The sequence below is a fragment of the Apteryx mantelli genome, chromosome 15 (assembly GCF_036417845.1).
Source record: "Apteryx mantelli isolate bAptMan1 chromosome 15, bAptMan1.hap1, whole genome shotgun sequence".
NCBI classification, from domain to species: Eukaryota; Metazoa; Chordata; class Aves; order Apterygiformes; family Apterygidae; genus Apteryx; species Apteryx mantelli.
The window spans coordinates 12,758,159-12,773,912 of record NC_089992.1 but is presented as its reverse complement, the minus strand read 5'-3'; the positions used below and the strand labels follow the sequence as shown (position 1 = coordinate 12,773,912).

The window sequence follows — 15,754 nt, the reverse complement described above, 5'->3', positions numbered from 1 at the left end:
ATCCTGGACCTACTGAAGTACATTGAATTCTGCCGCTGACTTAAAAGTAGCCATAAACCTTAAACTGAAGAAGCCATAATTTGTCTCAATGTTATTCCACATGGTGACACTTTTAAAGCATCGTGCATGCAAGTCTTTAATAAACCAACTGCAAAGGCTAAACAACACCGGGAAACTGAAAATTCCATAGTTAAATCACATCCTGCTTACAATTTCTACATACAATTTCAGTAGCAATTTATATATACATCATAGTTAAACATTCTGCTGTTAGGTGAATGTGCCTCAGTGAAGGGACAGAGCTTTCAGAAGCTACACAATAAAATTAAATATTTGAAGATTTGAGGAAAGCCTGCTTGAACAAATGTAAATGGATAACTTACAGAAGCAAAGACTAGCAACAAAATCCAGGAAACCCACACTACATACATTCCTATAATTGAGGGCCAGATGTTTAACTGTGTAAATCACTGCAGTATGACAGAAATCTGACTCATAAATCATTCTGATTTAAATAAGAATATATTACACATACATTTTAAAAGAACTTTAAGGTTATAAAGTTAAATATTCATAAGTCAGGAGATGAGAGGGGCTTTCTTTGATAAAACAGATTTGGCTGCCTTTTTGTGTATGTAGCTCGATACAGAGTTTAATTTTTAGCATCATTCTTTTCTTCACAAGTTCCATGATTCATTTAATGGAAAAGATGGATAAATAGTATTTTGTGGCTTTTGAGTATTTTATAACATTAATAATGTTTCAAGGTAGAGTGTGTATGTGCGTGTGATGAGGCTTTTAAAATTCCATCACAGAAGCAATAGGGGTTCAATAGGGGTGGTACATACTGGATCTATCATGCTTAATTTAACTGGGGAAACTATAACTGTAGAATGTTGCAATCACATGTAAGCACCTAGCATTTTGGGCTATGCCAAAAATTTGCAGTGTAGGCCCACATGCAGCTGAAAAAAATGCTTCTGTATAAGGCTTGGTTTCAACTTCAGGCTTTGGAAAAAAATTCCAGATGCATTCTCCTTGTTTACCTACTCCCAATCTCCATGCTTCAGGCCCAGTCCTTTGCTCAACTTTCCGCAGTTCCCTTTGTGAACTACCTATCTTCCTCTTTTTGGTGCTGGCCTCTCTCTTCCTCTGTACATTCCCAAGAGTGCCTAATCCCAGTCTCCTAATTAAATCCTAGTGTTTTCCCACCCACAGCATTTTTTGTCCAAAATCTGACCAATCACTCTTTTTTGTGCATAGCCAGCTCACCTTCAGATGAGTTATAGACTACTTTATACATATAAGATTACCAATCCTTTAATTATGAACAGGCATACATACTTGTAAGATGTTAACAGCCATGTCCCATTATACTTGCAGTACATTTTCACTAATTTCACTGTTACCCTTCTTTCCTTTCTGACTTTAACTGGTAGCATCTTTATGTCAGAAAATGCAACAATTCTAAAAGCAGTCCTTAATGCACTGCCATCTAACTAGATGTCAACAGATAGTTGCTGGTGGTCTATTAATTATTCCAGCTTTATGGTGGTCTAGTTGCAAATCAAAGAGTAGACCATATAATTTGCACAATCCAGTTCTTTGTTATGAATAGATTTTAATTAGGGATATAAAGAAATATTTGACTAAGAGGATAATTTTCTATTCTCAACCAACCTCTGTTCAATAAAGTATATAGGTAGTATTAGTAGATCAGTGAAGCCAGTTTTAAACCTAGGGGGGGAAAAAAAAAAAAAAAAGGGCTGAAAAGTCTGCCATCCAAAATCTGCCTTGCAAGGGGCTCCAATTAGAAGGCACTAAAATTGTTTTCTAAGATTAAAAGACTAGCAGACAGACAGCTAACAATGGGTATATATTATAATGGCAACAAGGCTTTATTACTGCTTTAAACTTTATTTATCTATTATATTTTTCCCATGTTAAAAACTCTTATGAGCCTTGAAATGCTTAATCATCAAGTAAATTACAGTAACAGTTATGCTTTATATGGACCCATGTGAAGGGTTAAAAAATACTAGCTTCTTTGAACACTTAAACAAAAAACAGAAACCATTTGTATATCCCATTCTTGGATTATATGCAATATTCAAATCTGTGAATAGCTATACTCAGAGATAAAAGCAGAGCTTGAAGACTATTTCATATTTATTACTACTAATTGAAGACTTAATAATATGAGGTAAACTCATGGGAATAATATTTTTAGCAATGTTTTTAAAAAGATTTTTTGACAAAGTTCTAGGAATCTAAGTCTTAAATTAATTCTTATCCAATCAGCTGTGTCTACAAAAAGATACTGCATATCTTAAAATGAAAGAAATAAAATATATTTAAAATCAGGCAGAAGAAATCACTACATCATAAGTATTCTGGTAAAAGTAAAACTTGAATACAAATGTGCTAGTCACATAAGAAATATAGGCTTTCCCAAGTTCATACCTGGTAATAGATAAACCAAACTTTTCTCTTCAATAGTTTATCATCTCAGTTTTTAAATCTTTCCACCTTCACCAAAAAGTTACTGTTACAGTTCAGTTCTGCTACATCTTACACTGTGTTAATGGCACTCTAAGTGTCCTGATGTCATCACAAGTGGAAGGATTCCCTGAAGCTGACTGACAGCATGGTTTATCAAGCTATTAATAGCAAGGAGACCTATCACAACCATATACTATGCAAGCTACATTGAGAAAGGAGGGATTTATCTGACTCCCAGAGGGTTCATCTTTAGATAGACAGAATAAAGCAGTGTGGGATTCTATCTCCTTCAAAAGTCAGTATCATGGTGTTTCATCCTCCTAGGGAAATAAGCTGGGATGCCTTTACCTTTTAAACTTATTACTGATTGAGGCAAGGTATTCCCAGCCTTTATGTTTCCTAAAATAAGTTACATACAAATAATTTGCTGGAGTTAATTAATAAAAAAAAATTGTTATGTATTTGTAAATTATTTGATAATAATTTTTTTCTTAATATCTCCTGCATCCCATTCCAATTTTCCTGTAGATTTAAATCAGCTTGACATGTTCTGGATGAATAATGGAGCAAACAAATATAAATTAATGATGTTTCAGGGATTCATTTTGAAAATTGCTAGGAAAAACGTTTGCCTCTAAAAGGAGAAAAAGTAGCTTCCCAGGTGAGTGAAGAGAGATAAAAGTTTATCATGCTGTTTCTATTTGAATTGGAGGCCTGGGCACAATCCTCGTAACTGGAACCAAAGTGGTTGGCGTTCATTTTCTGTCTTTTCAGGCCATGCACTGCAGCAGTGCTGTGGACAACTGCCTGCCAATTAGCAGGCAGGAACCAAAACAAGGATTACTGTAAAAAAGGGAGCAGATTTAGTTAAACATTAAAGGATGGCTTAAAGTGTGTGGATTTTATGCATTTCTCTAAGTTTTCATGTTTCATGTGGTCATGATGTCTTAACACATTTCTTCAAATGCATTTTGCCAAAGAAACACAAAATTTCTAGCATTTTAGGGGAACAATTTCTCTATTTTATTAAAGAATTGCTTGGGATTTGATTTGCAAAGTCCTGGGCATGCATGTTTGTAAGAAGATAGAGGAAGAAGTGCAGCTCAAGTCAACTACATGATCTTCCATAAAACTAAAATAGGTCAGTTTGAGAGAGGAATTAATTATGCTTGTCCTGAACAGAAGTGGGCTGAACCATTCAAGGGACCTGGGATTTATGTGAGAAATCCTGACTTGCATATGCAGATCAAGATGGCATTCTTTCATTAAAAAAAACATGCAGTTGTACTTGTACAGTAAGACATAAAACTGCATGATTAAATAATACTACAGTAAAAACATTTTGGAAAAATTTATTCTATAATTAGATAATAAGAGGACATGAAAGTTAGCAGTAATTGAAGATTAACTGCATTGCTCACTGACCAAACTTACAGCTAGTGCCTTATTTAAACTGCTTTTACAAAACTTCATAAAGATCTGAACTGAAGCACCACTTCAAAACATACTTACAGCAAATGATTTATTTTGCAAAGCCAGGAGAAATACATGCCTATGCCTGGACACAAGTAGCTCCAGCTTTCTGAAACTGAAACTTCAGGTATGTATTCCCCCCCCCCCCCAAACAGTCAGAAAAAGAAACAGTGAGTTAGCAAAGAGAAAGAAAAATTTAAAAAGTATGGATCTAAAAGTGAAAGTTGTTACTGCTCATAAAAGACCCAAAATATTTACAAAAATATTTCTGCTTGCATCCTACTTTGAGGAGTAAAACACAGATTACATTTTATCCTTGACTGCTTTCTTTATAATACAAATACATAAGCCTTCTGAACACCACAGATTTTTTTTAAATTGCTATCATTCTGAATTCAGGCTGTGGAATGGATCTGAGATCATACTGATACAAACAACAAATGTACTGGCAAAAGTGCAACTGCAGTAAGTCCTTTCAGTTCCCACTTCTGGCCAGAATAGCGGTCATGGGTTGACAAGGTACAAGCTAAATTGGGAACAGCAGTGATCACAGTTTACAGGGGTTAGCCTTAATGAGATCCACTTCCTTCTGTATCTACTGGAGGCATCCAACCTCTGAAAGGCACACAGTGCCACCTCTTCCATATCGTAAGAGGTGTATATATCAAGCTCTTTGCTGAATTAGGAAATTTTAGTTGAATCACAGAACATGGAAAACTGCCTAATAGGCTGAAATGGAGATAATGAGAAGGAAAGTTGATCACCTTTGGACTTTGAGGGAAAATGGTTCAAAAAAAAGACAAAGTAAGTGACAAATGGGATTAATCCAAGCAAGCTCTGAGGAAGAAGTCGAGGACTTTAAGGAAGGAAATGACTCATTCTCTGTGCTTGTGTACAGGAAAGATCGAGTAATATAAGATCTCCTGGTGTCATACACCTTTGATGCTCATTTTGGAACATTTCAGTGAAAAAAACTAATTTACTATGTCCCCCTTACCACAAGGTGGCACATATGTACTCCCTATGATTTTTAACTACCTCTACAGTTTGTTTCAATCAAGTTTTAAGAAGTAACTGTTCCTATTTCTACAAAGAGTGAGGAGTGGGGGTGGGAGAAAAAACAGGAAAAGGCAAACTACATTATAATACCAGTTATAGACAACTACAGGTTCTTGATACATCTACTCCTTATAGAAAACCAGAGTTTCCATATGTTTTACAAATACATTCATCAGAATACCAACAGAATCTTTTAAGGCTGAAATGGAACACAGACTTTGGATGCCAGGCTGGTGCCACAGCTGAAAATGAGCATATAGCGGCAGAAAACCCAGCATATTTAGCCATTACTTTGATCCTCTGCCATTTAAGCCTGCTGGTCATCCATTGTTCAGTGTGCAATAAATAGGTTTTACTTGCATTGCTCTAACTTTTCATTCTCATGTTGCGAGTTTCAGGACCTAATATCTACATATGCTAAGGAAGACTGTTCCCTAGTAGTTCTTTTTTTCCTTCATGCTGATAAAAGTTGTGCTTGAATGTCAGACTCTGAAACATCCAAATACACATTCTTATTTTCCCCTAGTGGCTGATTAAATAAAAATCTCAGCGATTTTCTGTGCAGTTGTTCCTCTTTTACAAGTCTATGATACACAAATATGCCACACAATCTATAATGACCACAGCACGCCCTCTCCACAGTACATAATGGACCCACATGTTTCATTTATCCATCAGAAAGGCAGTAAGCAGCATATGAATCTATCAAACTGCAAAAAAGATTTGAAAGAAAACAGAGATAAGTGTGTGTGTGTGAAAGAGAGAAGAAAGATTTTTTCTAAGAAGAGAAAAATACTGACTTAAAATCAAAGAACAGAAACTCTAACTGGTATGTGAAGCAACTCTATCTACACACCATAGAAAATATGTTTTTACAAAGTAGATTCTTGGAGATTTAAAGTATAAACTATGTACATAGCTCCCTCTGATGACCATTGGACACTATACAACACAAGTCTCCTTTTATTTTTGTTCGTGGATTCAACTGACAGCTGACTGGTTAAATTCTAATTGCTTCCAAGTGAGGTCAGCAAAGGTATTTATCGAAAAGGACTGAACAACAGGCTCAACACACACATGCACGCGCACGCATAAGCACATACACACCACCTCTCTAGCGTCTTGATTTATGGAAACAATTATCATTCTGGTGGAGTCTCTCTGAGCTGAGAAAGTTTGTAGCTACAGTAGAGTGTCTCATGTTGCAAAACGCAGAAAACAGAAATGGAATACTTGGGTATCCAGCTGTTATCAACAGAAACAAGTAAGTTATCTGTCCTTTACAAGAACATTCAACAGTTACTAATAGCTAATAGCTTTTATCTTGATTTCTAGATGTTAGATGCTAAAAAAGTATTGAGTAATTTTTCTATTAATAAACTGAAAAATGTAGGCATAAAGAGGAAGGGATAAGACTACGTGGTCTGTCTTGAAATTTGGACTAGAGAAATGTTCTCCGATAAAATGTGGCTAATAGTGAAGATATATGTATGAAGTAATCAGCAGTATTTTTCAGTGCATGAGAACATAGTTCAGCTGAATTGGTAGGGGTTTTTTGGAAGGACTTATAACTGAACTGAAGACAGAAGTATGTTTACAATCAGTTTAAATGTCTGTTTATGCAAAAAGCTTTATAAAGATATCTGTTGTATATACATTTGCATATTTTTAAAAATCAGCTTAGCATGTTATACATTTATGTTTGGTACATTTCAATAGTTTAATATATTCTTGCACATTTGTAACAACTGATCATAAAGACTTATACATGCAACTTTTCTCACAGATCTTTTACTTTCAGTGCAAGCAGCAAATTCAAGTAGTACAGAAGGTCACAGCAACAAAGGTTTTTATAACTTGTGTCTTTAAAGGATATTTTGACTGAAAAGATATTTAAGAAGCTCTTCCATTTCACCATTAACTATTAAGGAATAAGGATCAGAATTCTAGAAGAGGGAACAATCTCATTTAAATCAATCTGTAACTCATAAAGACAGAAGGCAGGTCGGTGACCTAAGAGCAACAGTCTACTTGAGATTTAATTTTCATTATGTTGTTCATGAACACCCAGAACACTGCACTATAATGCACAAATGGATACTGACATGGATCCTGCCAATTTTGCTCTACAGATCATACTTTTACATTATCTTTCTAATGGGCACTATATCTTTAGCTTGCAATGACATGACTCCAGAGCAAATGGCTACAAATGTGAACTGTTCCAGCCCTGAGCGACATACCAGAAGCTATGATTATATGGAAGGGGGGGATGTAAGAGTGAGAAGACTTTTCTGTCGAACTCAGTGGTATATGAGGATTGATAAGCGAGGCAAAGTAAAAGGGACAAGAGAAGCAAACAACAACTACAGTAAGTAATATCTTTGCTTTTGCTATTTGTCTTCTAAGTTTTTAGAAAATCACGCATTATTGTTTCCTATCCCTTGACTTACAGTAATTTCAAAAGAATTTGTATAGCGTACTGACCATTGTATAAGACAAGTTTTCCAATTAATCCTACAGTGGGACATTTGTTATTGATTTTGAAATGCGTCATTTTAAATACTACATTGTAGATCTGCTAATGTATTAGTTACAGCTGGTAACTATTAGCAAACAGAGAGCCTATTTTAACAAGTGAATTAAGGTTGTAAGTATGAAAATGCATAACCACAAATTCTGCTCATAAAATACTTAAGAAACATTAAACCACATTTATATATTCCACAAACTACCTACAAGTTTGGTATGTTTGAGTTAACAATTGAAACATATGCAATACTAGAAAGTTCAATGGAAAGAATTATGTAAACCGTCTTGCAAAATCTTTTAGATATTTTGCCAAGCCAGGAACAAAATCTATTATAGTTTCTGCAGTTCATTATTACAATGATCATGATGATGGAAAAAATATTCTCTCCTTTTTCTTCCAAAAAGGTGACTCATCTAGAGAGAATGGACATATAAAATTTTGCTAAGTTCTACCAAATACAATTTTTGAACTGGCAAAAGAATCATTGTTCTAGAATATATTTTCCACATGTATACCTGTATAACTTTCATTTGTAACTACTTGAAGGCATCACTTTTACATTCACTATTTTTGCCAATTTAGCTTTTATGTTATCACAAATATGCTGTATGTCTGGAGAAATATCACATCTCCTTTAAAAGACTACATTAATTTTTAAAAATATAACAGAAAAAAAGCATAGGATTATATTTCATACTTTAAAACAAAATGAGAAGGAAAAAGGGCCAGAGACATTCTGGTCTAGTGTTTACAGTCAACTGAAAGGACAAATATCTGTCCAAGGATGCAATTAAACGCCATTTTAATATATGTTGCACAGATTATTGTGCTTTATATAACAGAAAAAAAAACAAAAAAAAACATACTTCAAGAACTGTTAATGTGTTTCAGCTTTCAACTGAAGATGACCGCTTATTTTCCACAAAAACAGCACTTTTCAATACTAAGTGCCTAGCTAGTGCCTAGCCTTCATAATTTATTGCTCTACTTCATGACTGCACTAAGTATGTGGCATCTTGCATGGCTAAAACTTCATTGACTGAAGTTACCGTTTCTTTCAAAATTTGTTTCTATAGGTCTGCTTTCTTCCCACACTATATTCTGCAAAACCATAATGCTCTGAAAGGTATCACATGGCCAGAGGCCAGATAAATTTGGTCCATATTCAAGAGTCTCATTGAGTTTCAGGAGGACATTGCTAAACTAGCCCTATAGGTCTTTATTCTAGAAGTGAAATGTTGCTCCCATAGAAATCAATGGAAAAACTGTTACTGTTGAAATAGTTTCTTCTTATTTTTTTTTGCAGAGAAATGAATATCGATTTTACCCACTTTTTCTGTTATTATTTACAAAGAAGTATTTTAAAGAGATTACGACAACATATAGAGCTAAATAATTATATAAATTTGCTTTTTGTGGTCCCATGCCACTTAACTAAGGACTTGGTTAGTAATTTAGCAATATTTCAAATTCAAGTAAAGACTCTCAATTCTCTGCAGGATTCCATGCTGCTGAAGCACACTAATGATACCCTGAAATGTTCTGTAGTGAAACCATTAGAGGATATCAGGTCATCTTGTGCTAAAGGCAGTCTATTTTCTTGTAGAGTTTTCTGAACGCTTTATGAAGATTTACTGATGGCAATAAACTACTACAAATTACAGGACTATTACCTTGATTCATTAAACATTTATACTGAAAAAAAAACCAACAAACCTTTAATCTCTTTTTTGGTAAATATAATGGTTATCAGGAGAAAAAGAATCACAACTTGAATGGTTTATCTGGTAACCGAGATGCGCTATGATGTGCTGAGATGTCTCTACTGTATTTAACTAAAGTATGTGGGAAGTCTCCCACCATATTAAAGTCTCTCATTGTAATTTATTTACTGCACACTAGGAAATAATTATGTGAATGCTTCTGTTGGATAAGTAGAATAGGGAAATATAGATGAAGGGGACTGGAAAAGTCTGAACACTGATAACATTTTCTGAAAAATACAGAAATTTAATATTGTAAGACTTATTTTTTTATCATACTCTCTACTCAACAGAATATGTAAAAAGCCTTCTTGACGATGTGTTTATGGCCCTATACCACACTTTTAAAGTATATGACAGAAAAAAAGACTGCACTAATTTGCTTTCCCCAAACAATTTTTTTTTACACTAGAAGACTCAACAGGCTATTTTTATCCAGGGTCTCTGAAAAGCATAATTTAAAAATTATATGCATTACCAAGATGGATTAATTTGTGTGTTTAAACATTCCTGTTCTGTGATTTCCAGTTCTGAAATTTTTAAGTTGGTAAATGGTAAATAAGACCTGTTTCTCAGGATGGAATCCCAGAACAGCTGTAGCCAAATTAATCAACAGCTGTCAAAAATGTTGCTCTGAGAAGTATCTTCATACTTTATTCTAACTGTCCATTTATACACTATCATAATAATACAAAAACAATTAACAAGTTCTCTACCTTTCACAGAGGAAAGCCCAACTTCTACTCTTATATTAAGTGGAGATGCTTCTATAAATAATAAAATATCCTGTTTCCATGATCCTTTACCTTGTTACAGGTGTGAGAAAAGGAATCCCTTTGCCTTTTGAATCACTAACATAAGATACTCAAATGAAATAAAGAAAAATTTCATATTTTTAACCATCATAAGTTAACTTAATAAAAGAAGCTGCATTGACAGTCTTGCAAAATCAATAAATTGTTTCCAGCTCATGAATTGTGAAGCACGAACACTGTGTAGTGCAATCATCTTCACAATTTGAAATGTCTCTGGAATTATGATAACATCATTATTCTACACTGTAACGTTGGCAAGTGCCAAAATACATGGATCTCCTCATCAGTCAAGACTACAAATATAAGAATGTAAAGACAGCAGGGAACAGGATCTCTGCAGTAGACTTCTGCAGTCTAACTTCTGTAGTAAGTTACAAAATTAAAAAATATATATTTTTATACAAGTCCTATAAGAGCAACAGGTGAAATAGGAAGCTATAACACTGTCATTAAGATATTGATGCAAAATCCACCATATTAAATATATGTGGATTGAAATTCCATGACCAAATTAAGTACTTAACCAAATCTTTACTCACAAATCATAATTAATCTATCTGTATTTATCATTCACTGGTTTCAAAATGCATTAAAATTTAACTGCTTACTTCAAGAAATATTTGCATACCACATCATTGCAAGAAAATTGTTGAATCCTATCTATAATAGCGATGACCTTGTTAGGTACTCAAAGAACATTTATTCCGTGCATAGTTCAGTAACCAGTAGAGCCTTCTTGTGGATGTAATGCAGATAACTCAATAGTGAACTAAGCAAATCAGAGGACAGTGATTTCCACCAAGCAGAGACCTGACAGAAACAGCTCTGCTTTTCAGTCTGAAAACTAAAATGCAGAGTGAAAACTGAGAGCCACATACTGAAAAGCTAAAGTAAGCATCAGGAAACAGCCAAGAGACACAAGACCATCCAGTACAATTTATAATTATTTATAAAACATTTTTCTCTTTGACAATCATTTATTATACCTTATCCAAGCATAGATTATTTGCTTCTTTAATTCAAAAATGATTTTTCTATCTAGTTCATTTAAAATAATCCAAGTGGGCACACAAACCAGACTCACAGAATTCATGATTAAAAAGTGAGAGTGACTGAGCAGATGATGGCGATAATCTGGCAATTTGTTAACTCTCCATCTTTGATGAAAAGCAAGTCTCTCTATTACTGCTCAGGTTTTCTTTCATTTCAGTTTTATGTTTATGAATTTTGCCAGATTTATTTGGTTTTGTACAGAAAAAAAGAAAAGGCCAAAACCAGAGTTTATTTTGACTCTATCCAGAGGATTTACAACTACAACTGGATGATGCTTTAGGACTTTCCACGCTCTGTTGCCTTTGGAATCTCATTTTAAAGACTTCAAAGGGCCTCTTAGTTACTGAAAAGCCTTCCCGGAACCTGAGTCCTAACATGTCTGATCCTATCATATTCCATGTGTGCTCTAAACCCAGAAAGTGCCTATTTCCTCCTTTTTTTCAGTGGAGGAAGCCAAAAACATAAAAAGAAGAGGAAAAAAAGAAAAGAAAGAAAAGACAGTCTGCTGATATATTGGTACAAATAGGAACACATTTTACATGGGGAAATTTTTTCTATTTTCATCAAAATCCAACAATTCAGTTTTCAGCATCATTAAATGAACTCTAACTCAGTTTTGTTCAAACCTAGACCCTAAACTGATGACAAAATACGTTTTAAATGCATTTAAGCAGTTAAATACTCAAACCCACTTAGAAATCAAAGTGATCTTCAATAGCATTTCATATATACTTTTTACGATAAAACAGACATTGGGATATGCATGCCATGCCATTATACCAAATTTTATTTTTGTTATTTAAATATATATTGCATAAAGAAACAAAAGATTCGATATCTAAAAATCATAAAATATATTTCAAGACAGGCTTGTCAGCACGCCCAGCAAATTTCTCTCAATAGCTTCAGAAGCAGTCATCCAGATTCAGTTAAGGATTATGTGCACTCCAACCAAATAGAAAGTCTGTCTTTGTAACTGCATCCCTGATTTTTCCAAGGTTTGTTGGTTCAACCAATGTGCTGGCCTAAGTGGAAGATAAACCTTGACATACTTTTGCTTCACATTATTACTCTGCTAATCTTTTATTATACCAGAAAGGGGTTTCATTTAATGACGATATATGTATTTCCTCTGGAAACTTAACTTACAGTGCCAGGGATAGTATTCTCTCCTAATGAGATTAATTAATCAGATCTATAGATAACATACTTTCCCTACTCCTTGCTTCCCTCTAGTTCTTTGTGTAGCCCTGGCGGTAATTACCCTCCCTATGTCTGCACAGGCAGAAGAGACTCTATACCTACACCTTAGTCTATACCTCACCACAAATCCTAGCTTTTCACCATCAACTGCTGCTGAAGATGGGTTTTAGCAAAGATGCAGTTAGCAGCAGCAGCTGAGGTATGGCTGGCTGCCAGCTTCAGCTGACTTTTTGATAAGAGCACCCTTTGGAGGAAGTGAGGAGAAGAAAGGTGGGAGTAAAATCTTGAATCATTGCAGCAAGATTCTTCAGAGCTCATGTATCAATGTCCAGATCAGGATTCAGCTGACACAAGATGACAGGTGTGCCACAAAACCGAGGAAAAACTGTCCATTACTTCTGAATTAGCTTCCTGAATTGTCATCACCTTGTCTATTCTATGGTACTTAACAGCTGAAAAACAAGTGTAAAGTACTAGCAAATCAGAACAGTAGCAGTTTACACTCACTTTCTCTCACTCTGAGCACTGCAGGAGTGCCTAAGCTGTGCGAGGGGAGAACCGAACCTCTGGGCTCAGGCACAGTCAGCTGCTTCCCAAGCTAACATACACCAACTGGGCCATACGCGTCTGTGCATGCTTCAAAACTGGGGGATGAGCTAAGAGCAATGCGAGTAGTGAAAAACATTTAGGATGAGTCTACATAGCTAAACTGATGCACTTGACCTTAATATACCCTTGTAATTTGGTTGCAACTCTGCAGTTTTTTTCCAAATCTCTTAATATTGAGATTTATCAGAAATGTAAAATGTTACATTTTTATGGAACCATCAACTAACTGCAGAAGCAGTTAATGGATATTTTTGTTTAAAAAGATAAATTACAGACCCATCACCCACACAGCTTTTTTTCTCCTCATTGTTTATAATTTCTGAATGTAAACAAAATTCAGTATTGTATCATTAAGCATGTTATTGCTCCATCCTGAAGAAAATGTGCTGAAGTGAGACCTGAGACTCAAGAGACTTGAGGCTAATCCAAATTTTTAAGCAATTTGCTTACAGACTTTGGGAAAAATTTTCAAACTCTCTGTGCGTCTATAAAGGAGAATTATTTGCCTCTGTGTAAAGAGCTGTAAAAGTTATTAGTGAAGAAATCTCCAAACCTACAAATGAATTGTGTAGTAATGTTATAGACAGTAAATACTTTTATTATGGAATACTAATTGCAAACTAAAATAACTAGAGGGAGGAGCTGGACAGAACACAGAGCTTAAATGAATCTCAAAGAAGCAATTTTCCATACTAGTAAACAGAATTTTCAGTAATTTGATAGAATATTTAATTTCTAAAGCAGTCTTTCTTGCAAAACAAAAACAAAATCCAGATTTTCCTCTTTGCAGCTTCCAGCTTTCTGTATTGTTTGAGTATCTGAAAGTGATTTTTTTAGATTTCTAGGATCTTAGAGTACTGAGCAAAGCCCTTTTTTCCCTTGCACCCTCCTTAAAGTTCATGAACACCAAGACATCCTAAAACATGTAATTATACTGTTCCACACTGCAAGACTTATCAACTAGTAGTATATTTTGGAACATTTTCCTCATCAAAACAGAATCTGTTTAGCCAAATGAAGGCTGTTACTCTTCTTGGGTGGCACACTGCTTTCATTGCATAATTGACTGTCTATGACTATATTTGGCAACGGTATTTCAATTGTCTTTTTTGACCTTTGACTTTACTTTTAATTTTTAATTCTGGATATGAGCTGATGTAAAGGTCAAGTTAGCCTTCTGGTGTATGTAATTTAGAAACATTATTAAGAAAAAGTTAACAGTGAAAATTCCTATGACAATAACATAATAGAGGTTAACAGTTATAGCACTGGATTGTCACACTTTAAAACTTTCATAACACTGACATCATTTATACAAATGGAAAAAATTCTTTGTAACAATTGGTGTTGAAAAGTTGGAAACAGATATTCACAGATGTGTCCAACAACTTCATGAAAACACAAAAAAGGCAATAAAAATACCAATGCAATCAACATGCACTCTTGATTATTATTTAGCTTTTGAAACAAAGAACAAGATGAGGATCAAATTCTAACAGGATTTCTTTACAACGTTCACATGCTGCCTAGGACATGAATCTAATACCTGCACAATTTATCAGCAGAAGACCACAATATTCTAAACAGGCTGAATCAGACAACCAGCCAAGTAAATCCATGTATGCCAGTTAACAGCAGTAAATTCAACTTATTGCAACTGGGGATTAGCTCTTTTAAATTCAAAGTTATAGTGGGAATCTAACAATTCAAATTAAAAACTACAGGCTGAAACGACAAAAGAATCCAGACGTTTCATTAAAAACACTGGTTTTTGAAAAGTTGCTGCTTTTCAAAATTCATCACAGTCAGGACATCAACAGATCAACGCAAAATCATAAATGAAAACACAGGTAGCACGCTCATGCCGTAGAACTTATAACTACAAGAACTTCTAAAATAGGGGGAAGTAACAATCACCATTCATCTCCACCATCAAAACATTTTTCAAATACTCCCATTAGCTGTTTGGGGTTTTTTTGTTTGTTTGTTTTTTGATGGAGTCTCCTAACATTACTATTTCAACCCTTAATAATACATATGCCTTATCTTACTTCCATTTTTGGTAAACTGTCTTGCTTTATTTTAAGTATGCTAATAGACACTGGGAGGTGCTATAGACTATAAAAAGAAGCTGATCAGACTTGTCCTCAAGTCATTCTGATACTTGGAAAGTTTGATGCTTGTCTAGCTAGAAGGCAATGTCTTCCAAAAAAAGGAAAAAAAAATCCCCACTAACAGGAATCACATATTCATTAATAATCTGTGCTAATTTGCAAGGGTTTTTTTTTATTATGACCTTTAAATGTCAGATGTGATTTGACATTTCAGTCAAACAGAAGTGACTGTGTACAGTAAATATGTCTAAATGAAGAACTTTATGATTGTTAATGACAGAAATGATTATACATGAACATGCATATTATCTAGAGCAGGAGATATTAGGAAAAAAATTCACAACTTGCATCAACTCTTAACACAGTGGCATGTGTAGCTGTGCTGTGCTGAAGTCCCGTAGTTGCTCAGATGAATTGGTGTCATAATTTTGTAGGCTATTTGTATGCACAGCTGTAAGCAATGTAGCGGTAAATGTAAAGTTTTTTGTGCTTATCAGGTGCACAGAAATGTCCACTAAAAGAGCTTTCTGGCTTCTTGGACAACGCATGCCATACCATTTGCATTACCATGACAGATTTACCTTTTGAGTGGTCTACACAAACTCAGAGGGACAATGTTCAGGCTCTCTA

General features: G+C 34.6%; 1 protein-coding gene across 1 annotated transcript in view; it reads left to right on the top strand.

The window, feature by feature from the left end:
* The first annotated feature begins 6,125 nt into the window (after window positions 1-6,125).
* Window positions 6,126-15,754, top strand: part of FGF7 (fibroblast growth factor 7) — a 29,165-nt gene continuing 19,536 nt past the window's right edge. Inside the window, exons 1-2 of the mRNA XM_067305820.1 lie at window positions 6,126-6,298; window positions 7,167-7,405. Coding sequence (XP_067161921.1) covers window positions 6,234-6,298; window positions 7,167-7,405 — 304 coding nt within the window. The 5' untranslated portion in view covers window positions 6,126-6,233. The remainder of the gene's footprint in view (window positions 6,299-7,166; window positions 7,406-15,754) is intronic.